This window comes from Mastigoproctus giganteus, chromosome 7, assembly GCF_048544385.1.
Source record: "Mastigoproctus giganteus isolate SK-2022 chromosome 7, ASM4854438v1, whole genome shotgun sequence".
NCBI classification, from domain to species: Eukaryota; Metazoa; Arthropoda; class Arachnida; order Uropygi; family Thelyphonidae; genus Mastigoproctus; species Mastigoproctus giganteus.
In genome coordinates, this window is record NC_143581.1 from 160,383,055 (window position 1) to 160,408,441 (window position 25,387).

At 36.4% G+C, this 25,387-nt stretch overlaps 1 protein-coding gene across 3 annotated transcripts in view; it reads right to left on the bottom strand.

Moving 5' to 3' along the window:
- Positions 1-25,387, bottom strand: part of LOC150083290 (nucleolysin TIAR-like) — a 261,413-nt gene that overhangs the window by 52,374 nt on the left and 183,652 nt on the right. For all 3 annotated transcript variants that reach the window (XM_090377152.1, XM_090377153.1, XM_090377154.1), the window contains exons 8-9: positions 10,256-10,364; positions 10,016-10,123 (exon numbers count right to left, since the gene is read on the bottom strand). In XM_090377152.1, coding sequence (XP_090233278.1) covers positions 10,016-10,123; positions 10,256-10,364 — 217 coding nt within the window. The remainder of the gene's footprint in view (positions 1-10,015; positions 10,124-10,255; positions 10,365-25,387) is intronic.

A 25,387-nucleotide genomic window follows, 5' to 3' on the forward strand; every position in this document is an offset into this window, starting at 1 on the left:
TACAATATGGCAAGGATCACTATGTGACTGACTTGATGATTGCCGACGATAGTGCTATCTTTGCTGGAAATGACGCTGAAGCCACAGACATCCTCTACAACATTGCCCGGCCATAAGGGTTGGAGATCAATGGCAATAAGACAAAGACCCTGACAACAGATGGGTCGCAAGCCATCATCTATCTTGAAGGCGTCCAGATCGAGCAAGTGCAGGACTTTAAATACCTTGGGTCGCTGGTCCAGGAGAAGAAAGTTGCATCCACAGCAGAATTGGACAGGCGGCCACTGCGTTCGCCTCGCTGTGGAAGAGGACCAACATTTCCTCAAAGACTAAAATCCGATTCTTCCGGACTTTGATCCTGCCCATTCTCCTTTACGGATCAGAAACATGGATTTGTCTCAAGCTAGATTTAAACAAACTTGAGGTATTCCAAATGGGCCTGCGGCAGATCCTGGGCATCTCACTTCGCGACCACATCACTAATGATACCATCTGCGCCAGATGCCAACAGCAACCAACCATCGCCAACCAAATCCAGAAGCAAAGGCTTAGATGGTTTGGCCACGTATGTAGAATGGGCGCGAATAGAATACCATCCACACTCCTTTGGAGACAACGACCCACCCAATGGAGCATTCAACGGACCGCGCCTAGGAAAACGTGGGCCTAGCAAGTGGAAAATGGCCTGAAGAGCCGACGTCTCGACCTTAATCAGGCCAATCTCAGTAAATCAGAGAGTCTTTTAATGGGAGATTTTAATTTCCCAGATATTGACTGGAATTTGGGGCTGGTTACTCATGCACTAGCAGGGCTTTTGTGGATTTAGTGGATGACTGTTTTCTACATCAGCATTTTCGGGAGGCAACTAGAGGGAGTAATACTCTTGATTTGATTATCAGCAGTGATTCTTCATGCATTAAGAATCTGCAGATAAATGAACCACTAGGTGGCAGTGATCACAGTGTGCTGAAGTGGGATTTACTCAAAGAGGTAACTACCATTAGGGGTAAAGGGAAGGGTTATTGCTTCCGTAAAGGCGACTACGATGGACTGAGACAGTATTTAAATTCTATACAGTGGGACCAACTGATGATGTTACCAACAGCAAATTCAAAATGGGAAGCATTCAAAGAACTTATCTTGGAAGCTACTAGGCTTTACATACCAACTAAGAAATATTGTTCAAGGTTTAGGCCAAAATGGATGTCAGATGAACTAATGAGGCATATGGCAGAGAAGAAAAATGCATGGGATACTTACAAATTAACACATGACAGAGAAGCCTATGATAGATACAAGTTGATATGCAACCAAGTTACAAAGGAGGTTAGGCAGGCGAAGGCAGATTACGAGAAATCCTTGGCAAGGGATGCAAAGAAAAACAGCAAAGAGTTCTTTACTTATGTAAACTCTAGAAGGAAGGGGATGAATCAGATTGGTCCACTTGATATTGATGGGTCAACTGTTGATGATCCTGCTCAGGTAGCTAACAAACTAAATGAATATTTTGCATCGACATTCACACATGAGGAGTTATTCAGCAAGGGGAATGCCAGAGGTGTATTCAACTCTAACAGTAAGCTAGAGAATCTTGAAATAACTGGGAGTAAAGTGGAGGAGAAACTGTTGAAGATAAACACAAGAAAGGCACCCGGGGTGGATGGGATCTATCCAGTTATATTAAAGGAGGCAGCAAAGGAAGTAAGCAAACCCTTAGTCATAATTATGAGAGCTTCCTTGGACTCAGGGGAGGTACCCATAGACTGGAAATGTGCAAATGTGATCCCAACTCACAAAGGAGGATCAAAGGCTGACACAAGTAATTATAGACCGGTGAGCTTAACTTCTGTTCCAGGAAAATTAATGGAGGCACTGGTTAAAGAAGCACTGCAGGATCATTTAGACAAGACTTCAGTTATAGCTCAGACACAGCATGGTTTTGTTAAGGGGAAGTCTTGCCTGACCAACTTGATTGGATACTATGATGCAGTCACAAAAGAACTGGATGCAGGGAATAACTTTGATATTATATACTTGGATCTTAGAAAGGCTTTTGATACTGTTGCACATGGAAGACTGCTACACAAATTGGAGCAGTGTGACATTGGAGGCAAATTGCTGCTATGGATAAAGGGGTGGTTGAGGGGGAGAAGACAGAGAGTGGTAATCAATGGACACTGCTCATCGTGGACTAATGTTATTAGTGGAGTCCCTCAGGGCTCAGTGTTGGGTCCATTATTGTTTTCTGTATTTATAAATGATATTGATGATGGTATATCAAGCTTAATGTCCAAGTTTGCAGACGATACAAAGGTTGGCAGGGTTGTCAAGGACACTACTGACACTATGCTGCTGCAACAGGATCTGGAAAGGTTGAGCAGATGGGCTGAGAGGTGGCAAATGAAGTTTATCATTGACAAATGTAAAGTACTACACATGGGAAACAGCAACCCCGGAGCAAGGTATCAACTCTGTGGTACTACACTGACAGTGGTAGAGAATGAAAGGGACTTGGGGGTGGTTGTGCAGGCAGATATGAAGTTCTCTGAGCAGTGCAGACGGGCTGCAAGAGTAGCTCATGGAGTATTGTCAATGATATACAGGAATTCTTCCAGCAGGGATAAGGAGGTGATTATTCCATTGTATAAGGCAATGGTCAGTCCACACCTAGAGTACTGTATACAGGTCTGGAGGCCTCATTTCAAGAAGGATGTAGAGCTGCTGGAACGAGTACAGAGAAGGGCAACAAGATTAGTGAATGGAACAAAGGGGTGCTCTTACGAAGAAAGGCTTAAGTTTTGCAAATTACAGTGTCTGGAGACTAGGCACCAGCGAGGTGATCTGATAGAGGTGTATAAAGCTTTGAATGGTTTAAGCATGCTCAATGCTGATGGGATTCTTCCTCTAGCTCCAAAAAATCACCTGAGAGGGCATAAATTCAAATTGAGGAAAGACAGATGTAGGATAGACGTGCGGAAATTTGCCTTTAGCCAGCGGGTGGTTGGTTGGTGGAACAGACTTCCATCCCTTGTGGTGGAGGTTGATAGCCTAAATAAGTTTAAGGCTCAGCTGGACAGGTATTTTGAACGAACAGAGGGGTGAAGTGGAAGTGGGTTTTTTTTTTTTTTGGCTGATGCCGCATAAGCTTGCTTTCTTGCATCAAATGCCTCTACTAATGTTAAAATGCTAATGCTAAAATGCTAAGGACTGACGCCATGGATCGTAAAGCATGGAAGAACATCACAGAGCAAGTCTGAAACCCTGCGGCACCTACAGCAGTGTACTGGTTGCATGGCCAACCGCCTCCTCCAGCCGTCAGCTAAGGACCAAAGAAGAAGCAGCAGCCGCATAACAAAGTTTATGCCTTCCCACATGCCTTTTTAGTGTAAAATTTGGAACTTCAGAATTTTCATCTGCACTCCCATCCTCTGAATTGGTTTGGTTCACTTCCAATGCCATTTCCACCAAATTTGCTTCACCAGCCTCTTTTTCTACCAGTAATTCTTGAACATCTTCAGTAGTCATATCATCAAAACCTTCCCCTCCTACTGACTAAACAAGTTCTACTATTGCACCGATTCTGTTTTCTGCTGGTTCAACCATATTTCCTGAATGAACTGACTATGGCCATATGTTTTTCCAACACAAATTTAATGTTGACACTTTTACTTGTTTGAGAGATAAAGCTATGATTCTGATACAGTCCACAATTGAAAAATGTTTCCATGCCTCCTCTATCATTTCAATGGATTTGAAATAATTTTTCCCCCACAAAATCCACCATAATTATTTTTTAATGTAATGAGTTTTAAAGGTAGACATAATGCCTTGATCTAATGGCTAAATTAAAGAAGTTGGATTAGGTGGTAGGAACATTACTTCAAGGTTTGGATGGCCTGATGCATTATCCAATAGCAATAAAACTTTGAAATCTAGATTTTCCACAGCTAGCATAAAACAATTGTGCTAGCTATGGAAAACTGTGTGAAACCATTCTTTAAATAAATTGGCAGTCACCCAAGCTTTATTTCCTTTCCTATACATCAGTAATGCATTTTTACTTACACTTTCACTGCAAGAGGATTAGAGGATCAAAACTAGCACATGTAATCTCCCGATGCATTACAGCACATAAGTAACGCTATGATCTTTTGATGCCATTTAACCTGGTGTTTCCCCCCTTTTTTTTGAAATAAACATTCTGTTGAGCATTTTTTTTTCAACCAAAGACCTGTCTCATTGGGACTGAAAACTTGCTGTTGTGTATCCGTGTGCTTCAATAAAGTTTTGAAATTCCTCTACATACTTCTTGGCAGCTCATTATCAGCTGATGCACTTTCCCCTTGAATTCTTATGTTATGTAATGAGAAGCAATTTTTAAATCACTGAAACCAACTTTTACTAGCAACAAACTACAGGTTAACAAAAGATTTTCCATTTTCTTTTAAAGAATTATAAATCTTTTAGTGCTTTCTGTTTTATTACATTGCTGTCTGATGGGATCCATTTTTTACTGCTATCTTCAATTCAAACTAATTACTTTTTCCACTTCTCAATTACTGTTGCTTGGGGATGAGCTGTCATATTTGTGGGAATGAAAGATATTGAAGCAACAGCAATTCTAATTTTCTGTTCATTTTTCTTTATGGTCCGGATTGTTGCTTAATTTAATTTTAAACTACAGGTAGCCCCCCCCCCCAACATAACACGGTACTTATATAACAAGGTTTCATTCTAACACGGTTTGAGAATTGCAGAAAATCTCGCACAACACAGTATTTTTGAGCTTTTGAGCTAGGAAACCCTGCTATTATCTTAGATGTAAATTTCAACGTTTCCATCCCTTTTTGTGAATCCCTGCTGTTGACTCCATAGTTATCGACTTCATGGTATTTTTATAAAGGACATTTCTGGAGGTCACTACCTTAAAACAATTTGCAGTTTCCGGTTTATTGGTCTTTTCCGTTAGTGTAATCAATTATAAACGGGTAGTAAACTTGATCTTCTTGCATTTGTTATAGCACCGATTGCTGTGGGTGGTTTTCACATTATTATAGTGAAACGTGTTTCCCCTTCCATGATATATTCAATTATATAAAAAATCATAATAAATGCTCAGAAACTCATTTCATTACAGTATTCCATATCTCACTTGTGCATATAGTGTTTGTAGCGACTTTGTGTGTGTCATGTTCTTTAATTAAATGAACATACATATCTGACATTGGTCCATTGTTGTTTTCTGTATTTATTGATACTGATGAAGGTACATAAGGTTGATATCTAAGTTTGCAGATAATACAAAAGTTGGCAAGGTGGGCAAGTAATTAGAGTAAGCTACTGCAACAAGATCTAGAAAAATTAAACAGATGGGCTGAGAAATGGCAGTAATCCTAGATTAACGTACCAACTGTGAGGTATTACAATATGGAGAAGTGAAAAATGAAAAAGATCAAGGAGTATCAAGGTTTCATATCTGACTGTCTGGACAGTCAGATGTTAAATTGTTTTAAGTAGTGCAGATAGGTTGCCAGGAACAGTTATGTGGTTTTGTTATTGATATAGTAATTTTGCTAGAGGGATAAGGAGGTGATCATCCTATTGTATTGCAAACAAGTCTGGAGGCCTGATTTCAGGAAAGATATAAATCTGCTGGAACACGTGTAGAGAAGGGCAACAAGATCGTAGAAGAGAAAGAAAGAGTGGCCTCACCAAGAAAAGTTTCAGTTCTGCAAATTTCAGCGTCTAGAGACTCAGAACTTGCAAGGTGATCTCTGATTGAGGTGTTTAAGGCTTTGAATGGATCGAGCAAGCTCAATGCTAATGCAGTCTTCCTCTTGCCTAGCCTACACAAATGAGGGGGCATAAATTCAAATTGAGGAAGGAAGAGTGCAGAAGTTTGCCTTTTGCCAGTGGTGGTTGATTAGTGGAACAATCTTCCACTCACTACTTTGAACTTTTACTTGATAAACTCCCCTGTCATTCCCAAAATCAAAGCAAGGGCATCCATTTTAAACAAAGTGTATCATGTTCCTTTTGAACATGCAGCATTCAATTATTAGTGAAAGCCAAAGAGAGCCAATAGTACCAATATTACTCATCAAATCAAAAGAAATCAATGGCAAGAAATATTGCTGCAAAGGTAAAAAATACACTACTCTTCACATATCTGATCATAGGCCATGAAACCCTCTATAAAACATACTGAGTTTGTATTGCATTAGTAATAATTACCTAACACCCCATGCAGCCAACTTTCCCCAGTAATACAGCCCATACATGTCTTGTCAAGGAACCAAGATGTTGCAGGGTGTTCTGTGGTAATGCTACCCATGCATTGCATGATGTGTTCAGTAATGCCTGCACATCGTCAGGTGGACTATTGTAGCAATGAATGTCCCTTTCCAATAGGCACAAGCATGCTCAACTAGTTGATAGTGGGAAATTGGGCAGCCGTGGGAGGACAGAGAATTCACTTAGCAATCTTCTGGGCCCTTGTGGCATGGCTGATAGGTACATTATACATACCTGCACTATGACTGTGCAGGGTTGTATAATGACAGACAGGTAAGCATTCCAGTTGAGCTGTTGATTAAATTCAATGGGATCTGATCAGAGGACCCATGGAATGCCATGAAAACAGTCCCCATATCATAACACCATTGCCTACAGGACCAATAGCCTCATGTTGCTTTCTCCAAATGTAGATTTGCCCATCATCAAGAGAGAGCTGAAAATATGATTCATCACACCAGGTGATAGATTTCCACAATGGTGCTGAAGAGTCTATACAAGGTGCAGCTTCTGGTATCTCAGAGTGAGAATGGCTATCTGACAGCTGTTGTCTGCTACAGTATGTGGATATTGGTCTTTCTATTTCCTAACTATACTACTCTACTCCCTAACTGTACAGGAGACACGACATTCACCAGAAATGTTTATTACATGTAGATGTCCTAGATGTGATTTTTGGCCACTTTTACCTGTTCTTTGACCACTTTTGAGCTAGTCACGGTTGACTCATGGCGGCACAGAATACTTACTTAACCGTGCTGGTTGTTGTCAAGATACAGCAACTGCATGCATGTCTTGCAGTTGCCCCCAAATCATTCCACATTTCAAGTCAGAGAGATTGACACCAACCTATTCTTCTTCTGAGACACTCAAAAACTGATCACCATGTATGTGTGTGCTACAATCTTATATCAGCCAATCGAAACTCTGAGCCTTCACCAGCACCAGACGAGCCCACTGTTGAGATACTGACACTTGCATAACTTGCTCCAACAATCAACCCACATTCAAGGTCAGCACGATCTTTGTGCCGACCCATTTGTTTCTAAGACACTCAAAAACCGATCACCATATGTGTGAACAATCATATGTCAGCCGATCCTGACTTGAGCCTTCATCAGCATCACAGACCAGTTCATTTTTACTAATCCAAAGCTAACTTGGGTATATATGCCTGTTCCTTAACTCTCAGACAGCTTATATAAATTCTTATCCCACAAGAAACAAGGCTTTGTAATCCACCTCTACCCTGCTTTAAGTCTACTCAAAAAACCTGAATATAAGCACTGCTAGAATCAATGACACCTCTGTTTACATCTGACATCACAATCAGTTTGCCTATCTCCTGTCCCAAACCAGCACTTCTTTTGACCTGACTGCTGATGATATTAGGTCAGAAAACTGCCTCAATGGCATCAGCAACTATTTTTCCACCCTTCTATTTTAGCATATCCTATTTCTATAAAAGTAATCCTTCTGTTAACAAGTTCAATATGTAGAGAATCCTCCCATCATGTCTGAGCAAATTCCAGACTTTTTCACTTCAGCACTAACTTGCAAGCCTTTTCTGATAATTGCCATGTAATCATTACATAAAACCCCAGTTTGCCAATTCTTAATATCATAGTGCCAATGTGGACAACAATATCAATTTTTGTCCTCTAACTACTGTTCTACATTCATTTTTGCCTCTGACAGGCAAACCCTAGTCCTGTTCGACCTATCATTTTTGCATGATACATTCTGTTTCAATGACAATTCAACACCCTTTTGTGGGACTAGAGCTTTCTGATACTACTCTCAAGTTGCGCTTAAAGATTAAGATTAATGAATGGAAATGTTTATTCATACCATGTAAGAAATGGTGTTTATTTATTTTAAGACAAAGATGATTATAATAACAGACACAACATTTCACATCAATTGCAAATTGATGTGATATGTGAAACCGCAGAGAAAATAGGTAAATGTTTCATTGAAAAGTGTATGTGCAAACAAATACATACATTTTACAAATGTGGTACTATAGATTGCATGTGTATGTACCATATTTACACATGGACTCCTGCAGTGTGAACATAAGTGCACATTTAGAAGTTTGTTTCAGATATCCATTTGTGTACAAATTCTTTGTATTTCTGATTTAGAAACTCCATGAAATTAAATGAGGTGATGCATAAATGTATGTATGTAAAGGATATTATTGTATCAAAAAAATGTAACATTAAGGCTATGCTTAAAGAAATAATATATATTTCATTAAGCATAGCCTAAACTAATATATACAACAGTATGACGTTTCAGGTATTTTGCCGATACCCATCATCAGACCGTGCTGCTGACTGCCTTCAGACCTGAAGAGGAATTCCCCAACTATATTAGAACTAGGTAGGTATGGACCAACCACTGTCCGTGGCCAGGAGCAGTAGTGCGTAGCACACGCTTCTTGATTAGACAGGGATTCGAGCCCGTGACCACCAAATACGGAGGATGAGCAAAGGTCAGGGAATGACCATCGCATATTCCCGGAGCAATATGGCCTTAGTTGCTAATAACAACAGCAACAACCACTGTCCGTCTTATCCGCAAATTAGAAAATATAAGCATAAAGGTATTCCCCAACTACATCAGAACTGGACTCTTATTATTTCATGACCCCCCCCCTCCCCATTATTGCGATAATTAAAAAATAATAAAAATAAAAAAACACAGAAATTTCGCCCTAATGTTGGATAGTTAAGTCAAATTAAGAACAAATCAATTTTAAAAACATTTCTGCACAAACTTTTCAATATTACAAACTTCAAAAGTCCATTTCTATCAGGAAAACTGACTACTACTACTATACACATGTATTCTAAGAACTGATCTCCATAGGCTCACATGAAAAAGGGTTAAGAATATAACCTTGAGCTGAACTTCTCTAGAGAAAAGAAATTCTTTGCAGAAACTGCCTCTCAAGTTTCTTCAACAAAATTATGGAAAACAATCATTTCTTATTCCGAATTAAATAATCTTACTTTTCTACCCATCTGTATCTGACCCACTAGGGTAGAAAGAAAAATGTCAGTAGAATGAGAAAAAAATAAAATAAGATATGACATGGCAGAACTAGGAAACAGTCCAACTCAGATCAATCCATTTACCCCCAGAATTCACAGATCCCACTACAGAAAAACAATCCAAAAGGACTATATAACACAGACTATGTTATAATGTCAAAGGAACTTTTTACTGGCAAGTGGTTGAATAGCACCCCCCGCCTTACTCTGCTTAATTTTACTTGAGATTCTTGTAAGGCAATCACAGTCAATTTACTCCACAACATCTAAGTTAGGGGTGCATCATTTCACCAAAGACTAGTGGAACTGTTTTGTGCTTGCTATATCAAAAATAAATACACTCACCAAGTTTCCATTTTATTCATATTTGATGAATAATTTCAGTTTTAACTATGGTTTAACAGTAGATCCTAACACCAGATTGTGTTGAAAATATTCTATGTGCTCTATACAGAATACATCCCAAGAAAAGACAATTGTTTGTAATAACAAGGTAATTTTTTTTTTTAAATAATAAATTTTTCTAAGATTTTAAATGAAATTTAAAAATAGATGTTTTACCTGTTAGTCCCTGCCACCACAATAAATAGAAATGTTTGTAATAACAAGGTAATTTTTTTTAATAATAAATTTTTCTAAGCTTTTAATTGAAATTTTACCTGTTAGTCCCTGCGTAATGCCACCACAATAAACTGTGCAATTTGTTGGGCTTGACTGATTATATACTTCATCAAATGTGAGCGGTTTGGAATTTGTTGACAGTAGATCTAGGTTGAAACAAAAATAAAAAGGTAGATAAATAAATTGCACAAAGGAAAAGGGGTTTTTTTTTTTTTTTGGAAATTTTTTAAAAGTAAAAGTTAATTAAAACATTCACAAACATAAGCATATCTCCTTACAGTCATTCTGAGTTCGGTTAGCAGGGGGTTTACGAGTAGCCCAGTTGGTTCTGATAGCTCGACTTCCTAACCACTGTCCATTCATTGTGAGTATTGCATTTTCAGCATCCTGTACAATAAAAACAATTATTAAAAAAATTATCAAAATTGCATTTACTAAAAACTTATAAAAGAACAAACTTATTCGTCAATGATGAAATTTTTTAGTATCTGTGTATCAAACAAGCAAAATGATTTGTTGGCAATGTCAAAAAAAAAAAAAAAAAAAGAAAAGAGAAAAAAAAGAAAAATCACGGTACTAAAATAAAAATCTATTTCTCAAGTTAAAGACTCAAAGAAAATTAAATAATACAGCGGAACATCATCATCAGTAATCTGGAATAATTTGGAAAGGCTGAATGGTATTATTTGAGACAAATGTTTATTATGCTACAAGGGTATTTTTGTCTGTTTTTTTTTTTTAATGTTGTATATCTGGTGAAATGTTCGATTAGGTCTAATGGGGTTTTCTTTGAAACCATGAGCGATAGAATTTAGTTATTCGCTTCTGTGAAACCAATTTTCGATGACATATTTTGTTCACTTTAGGTCCATATTCGGTAAGAATACAGTAACATCGGCCCGAAACTGCGATTTATTATTGAGCTCAGTTTTTTATGATAAAATGTCAACAAAAAGAAGCACCAATATAGGCAGAAAATTAGGAAGAATGCAATATAATCAAATTGATATTATTAAGGAATATGAGAGATTTAGCGGATAAAAAAATATATATGATCGAACATTATTTTAAAAAATTAATTTTTTTCCACATTTGCAGTAAAATACCTATCCGAATATACAATGTAAATTTTTATATATAAGTTATTATTATTATTTATTAACTAAACAAATGCTTTTTTTCCCCGATGCTATTTAAAGTCTTTTTCTTTTACTTTAATATATTATAACAGAATTTATTTAATTTTACCTTACATTCGATTATCCAGAAAATTTTGCTATCGGAAAGAGGTCTGACAATTATTCTGGATAACTGACACTCTACTGTAATATACATATGGTGGAAGAAAGTCCTAGACTTTTGCTGCATCAGCAAAAAAATAAAATAAAATAACATAAAAATAATTTAAAAATACCTATTTTGAATGTAGGTGTACAGCCAACTGATCTTTGAATTTCCCCAAGCTGTCAGCCCTAACTTCAAAGCTGACAGCTTGGAAATAAGTTACCCACACATGTAAATTATTTCTTTTAACATACTGGCTAAAAGAAAGCTTTCTGCTATTCAGTCAAAACTTCTTCCCAAGTAATTTAAATTTATGGCCCCTAGTTCTGGAATCATAATAGCAAAAATTCCACCCTCATTCATTTCACTTTCACCTCTCAGTGAACTATCCACTAGTTTCTAAGCTCTGTATACAGTTCACATATTTGAAGTCTTTTTTCATGTGAAAACCTTTTTGCCAATCTCACCAGCGGCATTACCTGACTTTGGATTCTTTCAAGCTATCTCTATTTGCAGGTGTGGTCTTGATACTTGAACACAGTATTCCAAGTTTGGTCTTACAATTGCTTTATACAGCAGGGTTATTACCTCCCTATCGCTAAGTATGATAAATTAAATCAATAGGAAATTATGGCTTCCTTGATTCCTGTCTACGCTGCTCAGAGAACTTGATGTCTGACTGCATTATAACCCCCAAATCTATTTTTTATCTCAACCCCAACACATGTATAAGTATTTGGTGTATTACTATTCCCGATGTGCAAGACCTTGCATTTTGCTGCATTAAAATATGCCTACACATGAAGTTTATCTAAGTGATCCTGTAGATGCTCTGTACAAAAGATACTGCTGCACTTTGCCCTCGTCAGAAATTCTGTCAAATTTGTGTTTATAACAGTGGCCCTGGCATCCAAACTTGGCTGTCTTCAGCTTTCCAAAGCTTCACCAGAAAGAGCAGAACTGAACTAAATTTTTGTTTATCACCTGACTGAATCATCTCTTGTTGTTAGCATTGTTATGAGGAATAGTTAAAATGCCAAGTAGTACTTGAGTTAACTTGTTATACTTCAAGCTTCTTTATGCCTTTGTCAGTTCCCCAAACTGACATCAGAAATCATCTACTGACCATTTCTTTCTTTTCAATGACAGCAAGAAGTAAGGGAAACTTGACCACTCAAATTTTCAAAATTGAAACCTATTCACTGCAAATTGAAGAAATTTATGCTACCCTGGCATTTATGAGAACATTTTTCAATAGTAACTTGTGCACCATGTAGCCATATTCAGCAATATTTCTCACCAAACAAAATAACAGAATCTGCTCTTCTGCTAAATTCTCAATGACTGTTGCAGTATAAATGCCCATGACTGGATCAGGTGACTGTTCTGAATCTGTTTAGTTCAGTAATCTACTTCTGAAATGGAAGTGGATTTAAAACATTTCCATAAGAAATTTATGCATTAGTCTTTGACATATTTAGAAGAAGTGATCTCATCACACAAGGTACAATTTAATGAAAGGTGCATTAAGATTTTCAAATGTTCACATAAAATTTAAAAGAAACAAGCAAACTGCTTTGTTCAGTTTGCTTGTTTTTATTCATGCAGTACTTTCTGCATGAATAAAAGTAACATGCCTAGAGTTATCAGCATGCTTAGCCAGTTTAGGGTTGCTTTAACGTGACGTTTGTGATTCAGAAGTTCATATTTTGGAGAGTTCATTAATTAACGCTCTTTTATAGATCATGAATTGAAATTGAACACGACTCAAAGCCATTAGTGACCACTTGTTCTTTCCAATTTGTCACTGAACTGTACATGACTTTTCTCACCACTTCTAACCTTTTTTTTTTTTTTTTTTTAATAGACTGTCAGAGGATGCTACTTTTCTAACAAACTACTTAAACATTTAGCTAAACACAGTTAATGTGTACAAACATGCTTTAAAATCTTTTCTACTTCAGTGACATGAATTAGTTGAAACTGTTCAAATCTGTCTTTCCTTTTAGCACTTCCTTCTAATCAGTAATAAAGATCCATCAAATATGCATCGACAGAGGGCTGCATGACTTTTACATGAAGGCATGCAGCTCATTAATTTGTTTGTTTTCATCAAATTAATGAGCTGACAAGGACAATCTATTATCATAAAGTACTCAATACCCTGTTTAATTATCCTTACTACCCAAGTTTTTAAAGACTGCCATAATGGGCAGAATAAACAAAACTAAGCTGCTTTCAGTTTCACAATGCTTTCTTTTTTATTTATTTTTTAAAGGTTATCACAATGGAATATAGCTTGGAAGCAGTTTCCTGCCACCTGTAGTAACTGAAAATCGCATATTACCTCTCTGTGCAATTTTACTAACAATACCTACTTTGTTTTCCAGAGCCACACTTTTTTTTGGCCATTTCACTATTAGCAAACATATTTGTGAATAACACATGCATTATTAGCACAACTACAAGAAAGATTGTCCTACAATTAATAATTGTGAAAAAATATTCAGGTTATATTACAATATGATTATCACTGAAATGCTAAATCTATTTTTGCATTACATTTTATAGGGTGGACATTATCCTTATGATTACTGTTTCAAATGTCTTCTGAAATCTCATTCCCTGCAACTTGAAATTTAAAAATAATATCTGCATGCAGAACAAAAAGTTACCCTTTTCTGATTTTTGTTAAATTACATTTAACTTCATTTAAGTTACATTTCTACTTTCCTTTTAAAATATTATTAATGATGTCTCTTGAAATTTAAAACTACAGGCAAGCCCTCGTATAATATGGTACTTCTACAACACGGGTTTGTTCTAAAACGGTCAGAGAACTGCAGCAAAACCTCGCATAACATGGTATTTTTGAGCTCTTGTGCAGAGAAAACCCTCTTATTATGTTGGGAGCAATTTTTCAACATTTCCATTATTTTTTTGTGAATCCCAGGTGTTGATTTACTAGTCGTTATGAAAAAAACAAAACCAGAAATCCTCCTGTTAGGTTCTGTGCTATTGAACTTGAGCTTGTTTGAGACCATAAAAAATTGTGACTTTGAAATGCACAATTCTTGACTTTTGTAAGGTTATTTTGGTTTTTGTTTGATCGTTCATACACTTTCCAGGTATGTATTACTAAACTTTGTTCTTAAGAATCGTATTGGAATCATTTCTTTGTTGCCTGGAATTAAATTCCAGACCTAAATCATGCCTAAGAAACTTAAGCATAATTTGGCTAACTACACATTTATTTAAAGAATGGTTTCTAAATTTTTTTGTGCCAGTAGAAAACTAAAGCGGAAAAAATGTAGATTTCTAAGTTTTATTACTATTGGATAATGCACCAGGCCATCCAAAAAATGTAAATCATCTAAAAGGTTGATGTTCATCATCATCATCCATCATTGTCAATCCACTGCAGGATGAAGGCCTCTCCAGCAACTTTCCAGTTCCTTCTGTTTTGTGCAATGGCCATCCATTTACTCCCCACAAACTCATAAATTTTATCTGTCCATCTCCGTTGTTGTCTTCGAGGTTTTCTCTTAGCTCCTCTTGGGTACCATTCTGTTATTTTCTTAGTCCATCTGTCATCATGTCTTCGAGCTATGTGTCCTGCCCAAGACTATTTCAGTTCTTTAGTTTTGATAAGAATGTCCTTTACTTGAGTTTGCTGCCTAAAAGGTTGATGTTCATCATCATCCACCATTGTCAATCCACTACAGGATGAAGGCCTCTCCAGCAACTTTCCAGTTCCTTCTATTTTGTGCAATGGCCATCCATTTACTACCAACAAACTCACGAATTTCATCTGTCCATCTCCGTTGTCTTCTTCCAGGTTTTCTCTTAGCTTCTCTTGGGTATCATTCTGTTATTTTCTTAGTCCATCTGTCAACATGTCTTCAAGCTGTGTCCTGCACAAGACCATTTTAGTTTTGATAAGAATGTCCTATTACTTGAGTTTGCTGCCTAATCCACGTGTTTCGCTTCTTATCTAACAGTCTGATTCCCAATATAATTAATTCCATTCTTCGTTGTGTTGTTCTCAACTTCTCTTCCATCCTTTTGGTGAGTGCCCAAGTTTCACTTCCATGTCATGGTGGGTAGTATACATTGGCTCATTATTTTACGTTTCAGACAAATTGGAATATTGCTCCTCAGTATGTGACTATATTTCCTGAATGCTATCCATCCAAAATTTATTCTTCTCTTGACCATCCATTTATCATTATTACAGCTAATGACTTGTCCCAGATAAGCATATGACTCCATCTTTTCAATTACTGCTCTTTCAAACATTATATCCCTTTCATTCATCTAACATTCATCTTTAGTCCAAAATCCTTACTAACTCTGCATAACTGATTAAGATTTTCCTCCAATTCTTTGGGATCGTGGCTTAGGAGAACAATGTCATCTGAAAATCGTAAATGGTTTAGGTACTCTCCATTCACACTGACTCCTTTCTGCTACCAATCTAATCTTCTGAAAGCTTCCTCAAGGGCAGCAGTAAACAACTTTGGAGAAATCGTGTCCCCTTGTCGAACTCTTTTCTCAATTTTAAATTTATTACTATCTTTGTCTAGTCTAATAAGGAGGTAGCATTCTCGTATATTTTCTTCAAAATCATAATATATGGGGTATCTATGCCTTGTCTTTCCAGTGCTCAAAACATTGCCTTATGCTGTCAAATGCCTTTTCATAATCCACAAATGCCAGGCATAATGGTGTTTTATATTCATTTGCATTCTCCATTAGCTGTGACATAATGTGAAGGTGATCCTTCCTAAAGCCAGCTTGCTCTTTCGGTTGATTCTCATCAAGTATTCTTTCTAATCCGTTAGTAATGTCCCTTGTGAACAATTTGTAGAAGTGGGATAATAAGCTAATTGGTTTATAATTTCCAATTTCTAATTTATCTCCTTTCTTATGCAGCAAAACTATGATTGCATTATTCCACTCCTTAGGTGCCACACCTTTTCTAATGTATTTTGTGAAGGGTCTTACCAGTTTTTGTGTCACGTCTCTTCCTCCCAATTTTAACAACTCTACAGTAACTTCATCTTCCCCTGGAGCTTTCTGATTCTTCATTATCTTCAACGCATGTTCTAGCTCATCAGGAAGGGTATTGGTTATGTCATATAACTTACTAATTTGCGATCCATCTTCCCCACTGCAGGCATCATTCCCTCGCTCCTTGTATAATTCAATATAGTAGTCTTCTGCTATTTGAATTATGCCTTCTCTGCTATTCATAAGTACACCATTGCTATTCTTCAGTTTCAGTATCATTTGTCTTTCTGTATTACTGCTGATTTAAATCCTTTGTTTTCCCTTAACGCTTGTTCTACTTTTGTGTTAAATTTTCTTATGTCCTCTCTAAGTCTCTTTCTAATGGCTTTGGATAACTCAGTATACTCAATTTTCTCCCTGTCAGTGTTTTTCTTGCTCTTCATTTGTCGTCTTCGGTTCATCCTGACAGGTGTTTCTTGGGCTTTATCACTTTCAGAAAGTTGTAATATTCCTTGTCGATATCTTGGTCCTGAACAGTCTGCAGAAGTTCAAACTTGTTCTTAAGTTCCAGTACATACTGCTTTTTCTCCTCTTCTGTTATCTCAAAAACCTTTGTATTATTTACTCAAGTCAAGTTTTTTTCCTTTCTTTTCTTACATCTATATCAAGTGTGCATCTTACCATTCTGTGATCACTTCCAAGATTTACCTTGTTCAGGACAGTAACATCATTCATGATATATCTTCTGTTAGTGAGGATGAATTTGATTTCATTAGTTGTTAATCTATTTGGGCTCTTCCATGTCCACTTTTTGTTCACCCTTTACTTGAAAAAAGTGTTCATTACTGACATTCCTCTAGACTCTGCAAATTCTACAAGTCTTTCACCAATTCCAAAATTTCCTATGGTTCCCCTTTCTGCACTGTTTTGTCTCTTTCCAACCTTAGCATTGAAGTCCACCATAATGTTAGTGTGGTGGATTTTCTGCTCAGTACATTTCTTCAACCTCTTCATCATTGTGGCTCGATGTTGGTGCATAAATCATTATAACCTTTAGCTTGTATCTCTTAGAAATCCTGAGTAGTAGTCTTGACACTTTTGGTGATGTACTTTTGAATTCCAAAATGTTTTTTTAATATCTTTATGGACCAGAAAGCCAATTCCACCTTCACTCCTTTCACTGTTTCCATTGGTGTACAAGCAGATTTCCACTTGATAAACTTTCATTTCACATGAAACAAGAAGAAGAAATGAAGTGATTCATTTCTTCTTCTTGTTTCATCCAAACCGATGATATTCCAATTTACATTTTCTAATTCCTTTTCCATCTTCACCAATGAGCGATCTTACGTCGTAACAGGCCAAGTTCAGTTTCTGTGCATGGCAGCCTTATCATACCCAGAATAATGTAGTAATGTTACTACCACCTAATACAACTTCTACTTTTAAAACTCATTACATCAGAAAATTGTTACAATAGATTCTCGAAAAATTTGATTCCGAATCCATTGAAGTGAGGTATGGAAACATTTTTAAATTGTGGATTGTATCGGAATCATAGCTTTATTGCTCAAAGATGTAAAACTGTCAACACATGTGTGTTAGAAAAAATGTATGGCCAGCATCAGTTCATTCAGGAAATATGGTCAAACTGGCAGAAAACAGAAGCAGTATGATAACAGAACTTACTAAGTTGGCAGGAGGAGAAGATTTTGATATGACTACTAAATATGTTCAAGAATTACTGGTAGCAAAAGAAGCTGGCAAAGTGGATTTGGTGGAAATGGCATTGGAAATAAACCAAATCAATTCAGAGGATGATAGTACAGATGAAAATTCTGAAGTTTCAAATTTTACACTAAAACCATACAGGGAACATTTAGCCAAGCAATTAGAATCTTATTTTTTGAATGCAGATAAACTTTTGAACTTTGTTCCTTTCAACTGAAAGGAACAAAGTTCAAAAGAGAGCTTCAAAAATGCTTAGCTCCATACCATGTAATTATCAAGACTGATTAAGAAAAAGCAAACAATCCCAGAATACTGATTTATTTTTAAAGACAGCAGAAGATACACAAAGTCTAGATATTGCAGAAGAAAATTAAATGAACGTACATTATCTGGTATATATGTATCACAGTTTGTAAGTTCAGTTATTTCTATGTTTAATGTAAATTAAGTTTCTGAGAGTTATAAAAATTGACATATTTTGTTAGCTTTTGGAACGTAACCCCCGCCCCCTGTGCTGGTCCTTGGTTCTTATAACACAGTTTCGCACTACACAAGATTTTATAGGAACCTAACTACCGTGTTATACTAGGGTTACCTGTATACCCAATTTTAGCGATCTCAGTATCTTTCCATTAATGTCATTAATTATTAACATACCATTAGATTCATTGCTTTAATTTAATTTCTCTATCAGGTATCTCAGTTGGGTGTACACTAATAGAATTTGTAAATTAATTAAAAAATAATTTTATCTGACTTTCACATAAAAACAACAATTGCTGATAAAAATTAAGAAAAAAAAAAATTAAGAAGTGATCTCTTTTCAGAATACTGTCAATGATGTCTGCTGATATTTTAAAACATATCCCTTTCCTTATCTCATTATATTTTCATTAGTATCAGTTAAAACAATTCGTAAAAGCTCTCTTAAGGTTAACTGCCTTACTCAATTCACCATTATCTGTTAGTTTCTTTTAAAGATTAGTCAATATCACTTCTCATTTCATCCTTTAAAAAGAAAGTCTCTTCAAAACTATTAAAGACTCGTCATTTCTCAATCAGTCAACATGATTTTTTGTATACTAACAGCATTTGTACATTGGTTGAAAAAACAAGTTATTGGATTTTACATAAAAACGATGACAACTATTGATAAAATTAAGACATAACAGCCCCTTAATAATAATATTAGGACTTACCCTTATTAATAATTAACTTTATATTAATTTGGATTGTACTATATAATTTTAGAGTCTAAAACTCAGCAACCAAATACAAAATTCAATTCTGAATTAAGAAATGAAGACACTTTCGATGATTTGTCAAACTAGGAAAAGTTTTTAATTTTAAATGTTTCCTACCAATTGCCACTAATAAAAAAAAAAAAACTTAGTAAAGTGTGATTTCTTAAAACTTCAATACAGTCAGTTCTCTTATAGCACGATAGTTGTGTTCCTAGAAACCCTCGTGCAATGCAAAATCATGCAATATAAATAACAGGCCCTATGGGAAAAACAGGGTTAAATGCTGACCACCCAAGATTGAACACACATTTGTAACCAAAACATTACCAAACACAATAAATAATCGTAATAAAAAAACTGTAATAAAATATTGCCAATGCTTTTGCTTTTATCGTAAGCAAACTTGTTCATTGTTTGATTTTCTATCCAAACAGATGACAGCCGTTCCATCTCTTCCAATTCTCTATGTCTTGATCTAATGGATTTTATTACACTTTGAGTTGTTCCTGCTATGAAAATTGTTTTTATTTTCTCTGCATTCTTTCTAATTCTTGGTGTTGCCTCATTTAGGCCTGTAGCACGTGCAACATCACATGGTCTTTCATTTCGCTCAGTGTTTCACAATTTAGTATTTTTTCTCTATTGATAGAGGTGGACTGACCATAAGGATTACCGGGGAAACCCCCGGTGGGCCAGAGGCCAGTGTGATTTTGGCTATAAATGCTAGTATGACGCCGCTACAAATTTTCCCAGGTATGAATTTTTGATCCAGTCCACCTCTGTCTATCAATATTGCTTTTCTTTTCCTCTCTGAATCTGTAGTGTTGCTTCCTTTTCACAACTTTTAAGCATTTTTAGAGAATAAAGCACAATTACAAACAAAATGAGAAGGCACGCTTAATATACATTAACAAAGCTGTGCGCTTGTAGCAACTGAATAAACAACACTGTAAAGGCAGAGACACTATAACACCTCATAGCTCACATTTTACTAAAGCACATTTCTGGGGGTTACCACCATAAAACAATAAAAACAATTTCCAGTTGCGTTTCTGCTAGTGGAATCTGTTATAAACTGGTAGTAAACTAGATCTAATTGCATTTGTGATAATACCGATAGCTGGAATTGTGTGGGTTTTTACGTTATTTTGGTGAGATGTGTTTCCCCTTCACTGATATAAAAAACACAAATACATTTTCCGAATCTTCTCTTCATTCCTATCGTGTTGCCTTCAGTTGGGGGTGATTCTGCGTTGGACTGCCATTTCTTGTAAACACAAAGGCGAATCCGGTTCGTGTTATATACAATATCGTTCCCCTATTTATAAATCGTGTACGATCAAATTTGTGTAGTGTAAACACGTGTTACATACGAGGACTGACTGTACTTCCATGTAATGGCCTTCTCCAACTTAAATAGAAAGTAAAAACTTTCACTAGGTGTATTTTTGCATTTACACAATTTACTTTCATATTAAATATATGGGATATGAAACTAAACTACATGGAAATGCAAAATTATATTGCTTGAAAAAAGGTTGCCACTTTACACAACAAACCAGTTTTTTTTCTCATCTTAACTCAGCAATGGTGGTATAAGAGTTTGATCTGCCATATATTTATAGTGCATTAAACAATTGTTTGATAATACTGGTTATTGCCTAAACATCTTTCTAAACATACAGTTTTGGCAGTGATGTGTTTATTGAACAGTTATTAATATGTTCTAATAGATGAGAAACAGCTGTTTCGATTACTATTTTTGCATTTGCTTTATGCTATCACTATCGCTTTTATAGTATATAAATAAATAAATTTCTTGCCAGAGAATACTGGAGGTTCTTTTGGTCTTTATTTTATGTTTAATTGCTGAGAAGAACAAGAATAGCCAGGGGCAGAAAAGGACTTAAGTTCTGTAAACTGCAGCATATGGAAACAAGGCACTTGCAAGGAGATACGACTGAAATCTTGAAGGCAAATGGGTTTAGTAAACTAACTTCCTTCCTCGGATGACACACGCATTGAGATATAAATTTAAATTGAAAGAGAAAGGTTGCCAGATAGATATGCAAAAATGTGCTATCAGCCAGAGGGTAACTGATTATCAGAACAAACCTCCATCTGGTGTTGTGGAAGTATGTAATTTGAATAAATTTAAACAATTAGACAAATTATAAGATGGGATGAGAAAATGATGTAGGTAGTTTTTCCTTCCCACCTCCAATGATGCTGTATAATCTTGCTTCCTTGCATCATTTCACCACTACTATTAATAATGATTACTACATATAAAACGGTTTGCTGTGTCATTTATGAACACAATTTCTTGTCTTAATTATTATTGTTTAATGGCAACACAGTAATACTTCCCCATCCATTAATTTGAATTGTTGCATACTTCAGGGTGTTATAATTTGTTTTTTCTCTACAACAGAATTAATTTAAAAATGATTCATCCCCACCCCCAGACATCAAAAAGAAAGTGGTGCTTCTTGCCAGGTAGTATGCTTATTGGAAAATAAGTACATTTTTACAGAGTCAAAATGTCTACAACCAACTGTTAAATGAACACTGTAAAGTTTTTGGCTAACAACATAACAATAAGTTATTAACTCTCCTGTCACATAAAAAACATTTTTACCATTATTAAAGGTTTCTCATTTTTGTTTGACATTATTTAAAAATAATATTTAAAAAATTACTATTATCAAATAAACAAAACAGCTAAATATTACTTTCTTATAAAATTGATAAACAAACAGGGTTTGACAAATGCCTGCCAGGGGCTAAAGTTTATGTTGATGCAGAGCAGTTATCTTTTTAATGCACAAAAAGCAATACTGTTGTACATGTTGATTTTAACAATATCAAGGGTAACAGGATCCAAGGATTTAATATAATGATTACAAGTAAATAGTCAAAAGTCAGAAAAGGCAATGCCAGGATTAAATTTTAGAGTATGTGTAATTCTGTGCAGACAGAACAGGAGGAAGTGCACGATGTGAATACTGTCAATCTAGAAAAGACTGCAAGGTCTATGGAGTAGAATTTTTCTCAGCATGGTCAATACTCATTAACAGGAGACACTGTTTTACAGGTATGGGATACATTTAAATAGAAGGGATGCAAGTATGTGTTGCCCTACAGATTAGAAGTTTTCCAACACACCTAACACTGCTTTGATAGCAAATATTCTTCGCATTAGTGTCAGAGATTTATGTGGCTGCCTGCTGTTCTTTACAGGACAGGCATATATGTGAGCTATGTTAAGCTTACTAAAAGCAAAAACAGGTGCACAAGTACTTGCATGTAGACTAATGATAGCAGTACAGTAAAAAAAAATTTGGATGTCACAGGGATATCAGAAACATGGTAAGTGCAATGTGACTTGAAAGGACAGGAGTTATGCTCTTAGTTAAGGAATACACAGAATCTAAGGTGGTACTCATCCATTTGATTGAAAAGCCAGTGCCATGTTCAGTCAGTTTGTGACATAAACAGTAGGAAAATAAAAATGAAAGGAGTGTGTGTTGTAACCCTAATGACTGTAATGAGTATAACAAATGATTACAGGTGAAAAGTGGGCCAAAAAAGATAAATATGGTAAAATGAAGGATTTTAACTTTCCTAATATTGACTAGAACTTGTTAGCTAGTCACACAATGAACAGGAATTTTGAGTATTTATAGGATGACTGATCACTATAACAGCATATTAGAGAAACAGTGAGAGAAAGCAATACCTTTAATCTGATTATCAAACTCTTGAGTACAAATCTGAAAATACAAGAACCACTAGGTGGATATGATCATAATATACTAGTGTGCAAAACTTAAGGACCAACACTATTTCTAAAGGTTACAACCACAAAATCTTTACTTAAGTACTCATTACTCATGAAAGTAGACTGAATCTCAGCAGTGATTGTGGACATCAACTAATCTGGTGAGAGGTTGGCACAGGGTTTCACCCAGCAAACATCACTGACAGGGATTGATATGGGGGTTGAGATGTTATCTTGGATGGATGTACACAACTCCAGAACTGGAAGGTGGTACTGTAACCGGTGCATGCTACCATACTGAGGTAATCCTTCCTCATGTGCATCAGTTCCGAGGTGCCATTCGCCCCGAGTTTGTGTTTATAGATGATAACACCACTACCCAATCGCACTGCAGCTGTTGATATGCTTTTGGAAAGTGAGGACATTGTTCGTATGGACTGGCCTGCCCGTTTCGCCCAATCTAAATCCCATCGAAAACACATGGGACGATCTGGGGAGACACCTGGCAGCATGTCTGCACCCACCAGAAAATGTTTACCAGCTGAAGATGGCACTGATAGAGGATGTTACTGCAAGAACTTATCGACAGCTTTGTTCTAAGTATGGACAGGCAGTGCAAAGCCTCCATCGACATTAGGAGTCACCATATCTCCTACTAAGGACCACCTCTTCCCTTTGTTCCATCTTTGGCAGTGATGCATCTGTATCATGGCAGCCAGTTCTATTTTGCCATTTTTGAATAAAGTCCCTCTTTTTGTTTCCATTGTTGTGTCGACATTGTTTCCTTCCTTACTTCTGTACCTCACAAGGTTCCTTTGGTATGCTTTTCTCATATCCAGGCCACTCCTATGAGAAGCTACAGGCGAAAACCTGAATGGTCCTTAAACTTTCACACCAGTATACATCAATGTGGGATTCACTTAAAAATATAACTACTGTTGATGGAAGGAAATTTTGGTTATAAAAAGGAATACAGTGGTCTCAGACTCTTTTTGAATTCCATCCCTTTCAGAGGCACCATCTGATGACAGTATCAACTGGAAATTCTATGTGGGCAGCATACAGTGCAGTAATCATATAAGCAATAAGGTTTTTACAAGAACTAAAAGATACTCTTCAAGGAATAAGATACCTTGCAGCAGAGAAGGAAAATGCACAGAACACTTATAAATTATCAGGTGACACAGAAACCTACATTAGTTATAAACTATTCTACAGTCAAGCCATGAAGGGAAGTTAGGCAAGCTAAGGGAGTTTATAAGAAATCTCAATCAAGGAATGCAACGTAAAGTAGCAAATACTTCCTTTCTTATATAAACACAAGGAATGGAAAAAAAATATATGAATGGTTTTTTTTTTTTGGTTTTTTTTTTGGTAGTAGTTGTTGGCGCATCGGCTTCTATAGCCATAATGCACCTCCCAAGATTTTTGCAGTACTTTGATCCAAGCCTGAGGCAGGATTCAAACCCACGACCTTTGGGTTGCTAGGTAGGCACTTTTACCACCCGGCTATCCCGGTCGGCATGAATGGTTTAACTGCTGATGATGCATTCAGGTTGTTGACAAACTGAATAGATATTTTGCATGACGATTTTTTTAGGGAAAGGAATGCCATAAGCGTATCAAATTCTAACAGGAATAAAAAGCATCTTGTGATAACACTGCCATTAGTAGAGGCACATGATGCAAGAAAGCAAGCCTATACAGAATCAACAAAAAAAAAAAAAAAAAACACATTCCCATTTTACCCATCTCTTCCTTAAATTCATTTAAGCTACCAACTCCCACAACAGACGGAAGTTTGCTCCAACAATCGCCACCTACTGGCAATTTCCCGCATGTTTTACAACTGCCCTTCCTCAATTTGAATGCACCCCCCTCAAGTGCTAGTCTGAGCAAGAGGCAGAATCCCATCGGCATTGAATTTGCTTAAACCATTCAAAGCCTTATACATCTCAATCAGCTCTACTTCCTTCCCAAAATGACACCTCCAGACCTGTAGGCCTCATTAGAGTTTGATTATGGCTCACGAGCAGCTAAGTGTGGCCTGACCATTGCCATGCACAAAGGATAATCACCTCCTTATCTTTGCTAGCAAAATTCCTGATTATCATTGACAAGGCCATATGAGCTGCTCTAGCAGCCTGTCTACACTGCTCAGAAAACTTCATGAGTGCACAATTACTCCCATGTCTTTTTCAATTCTCCAATACCCTCAGTGTAGTACGTACAGTTGGTATTTTACTCTGGTGTTACTGCTAGCCACAAGCAGTACTTTGCATTTGTCAAAGTTAAACTTCAGTTGCCACCTCACAGTCCATCTGCCCATCTTTTCTAGATCCTGTTGCAGTAGC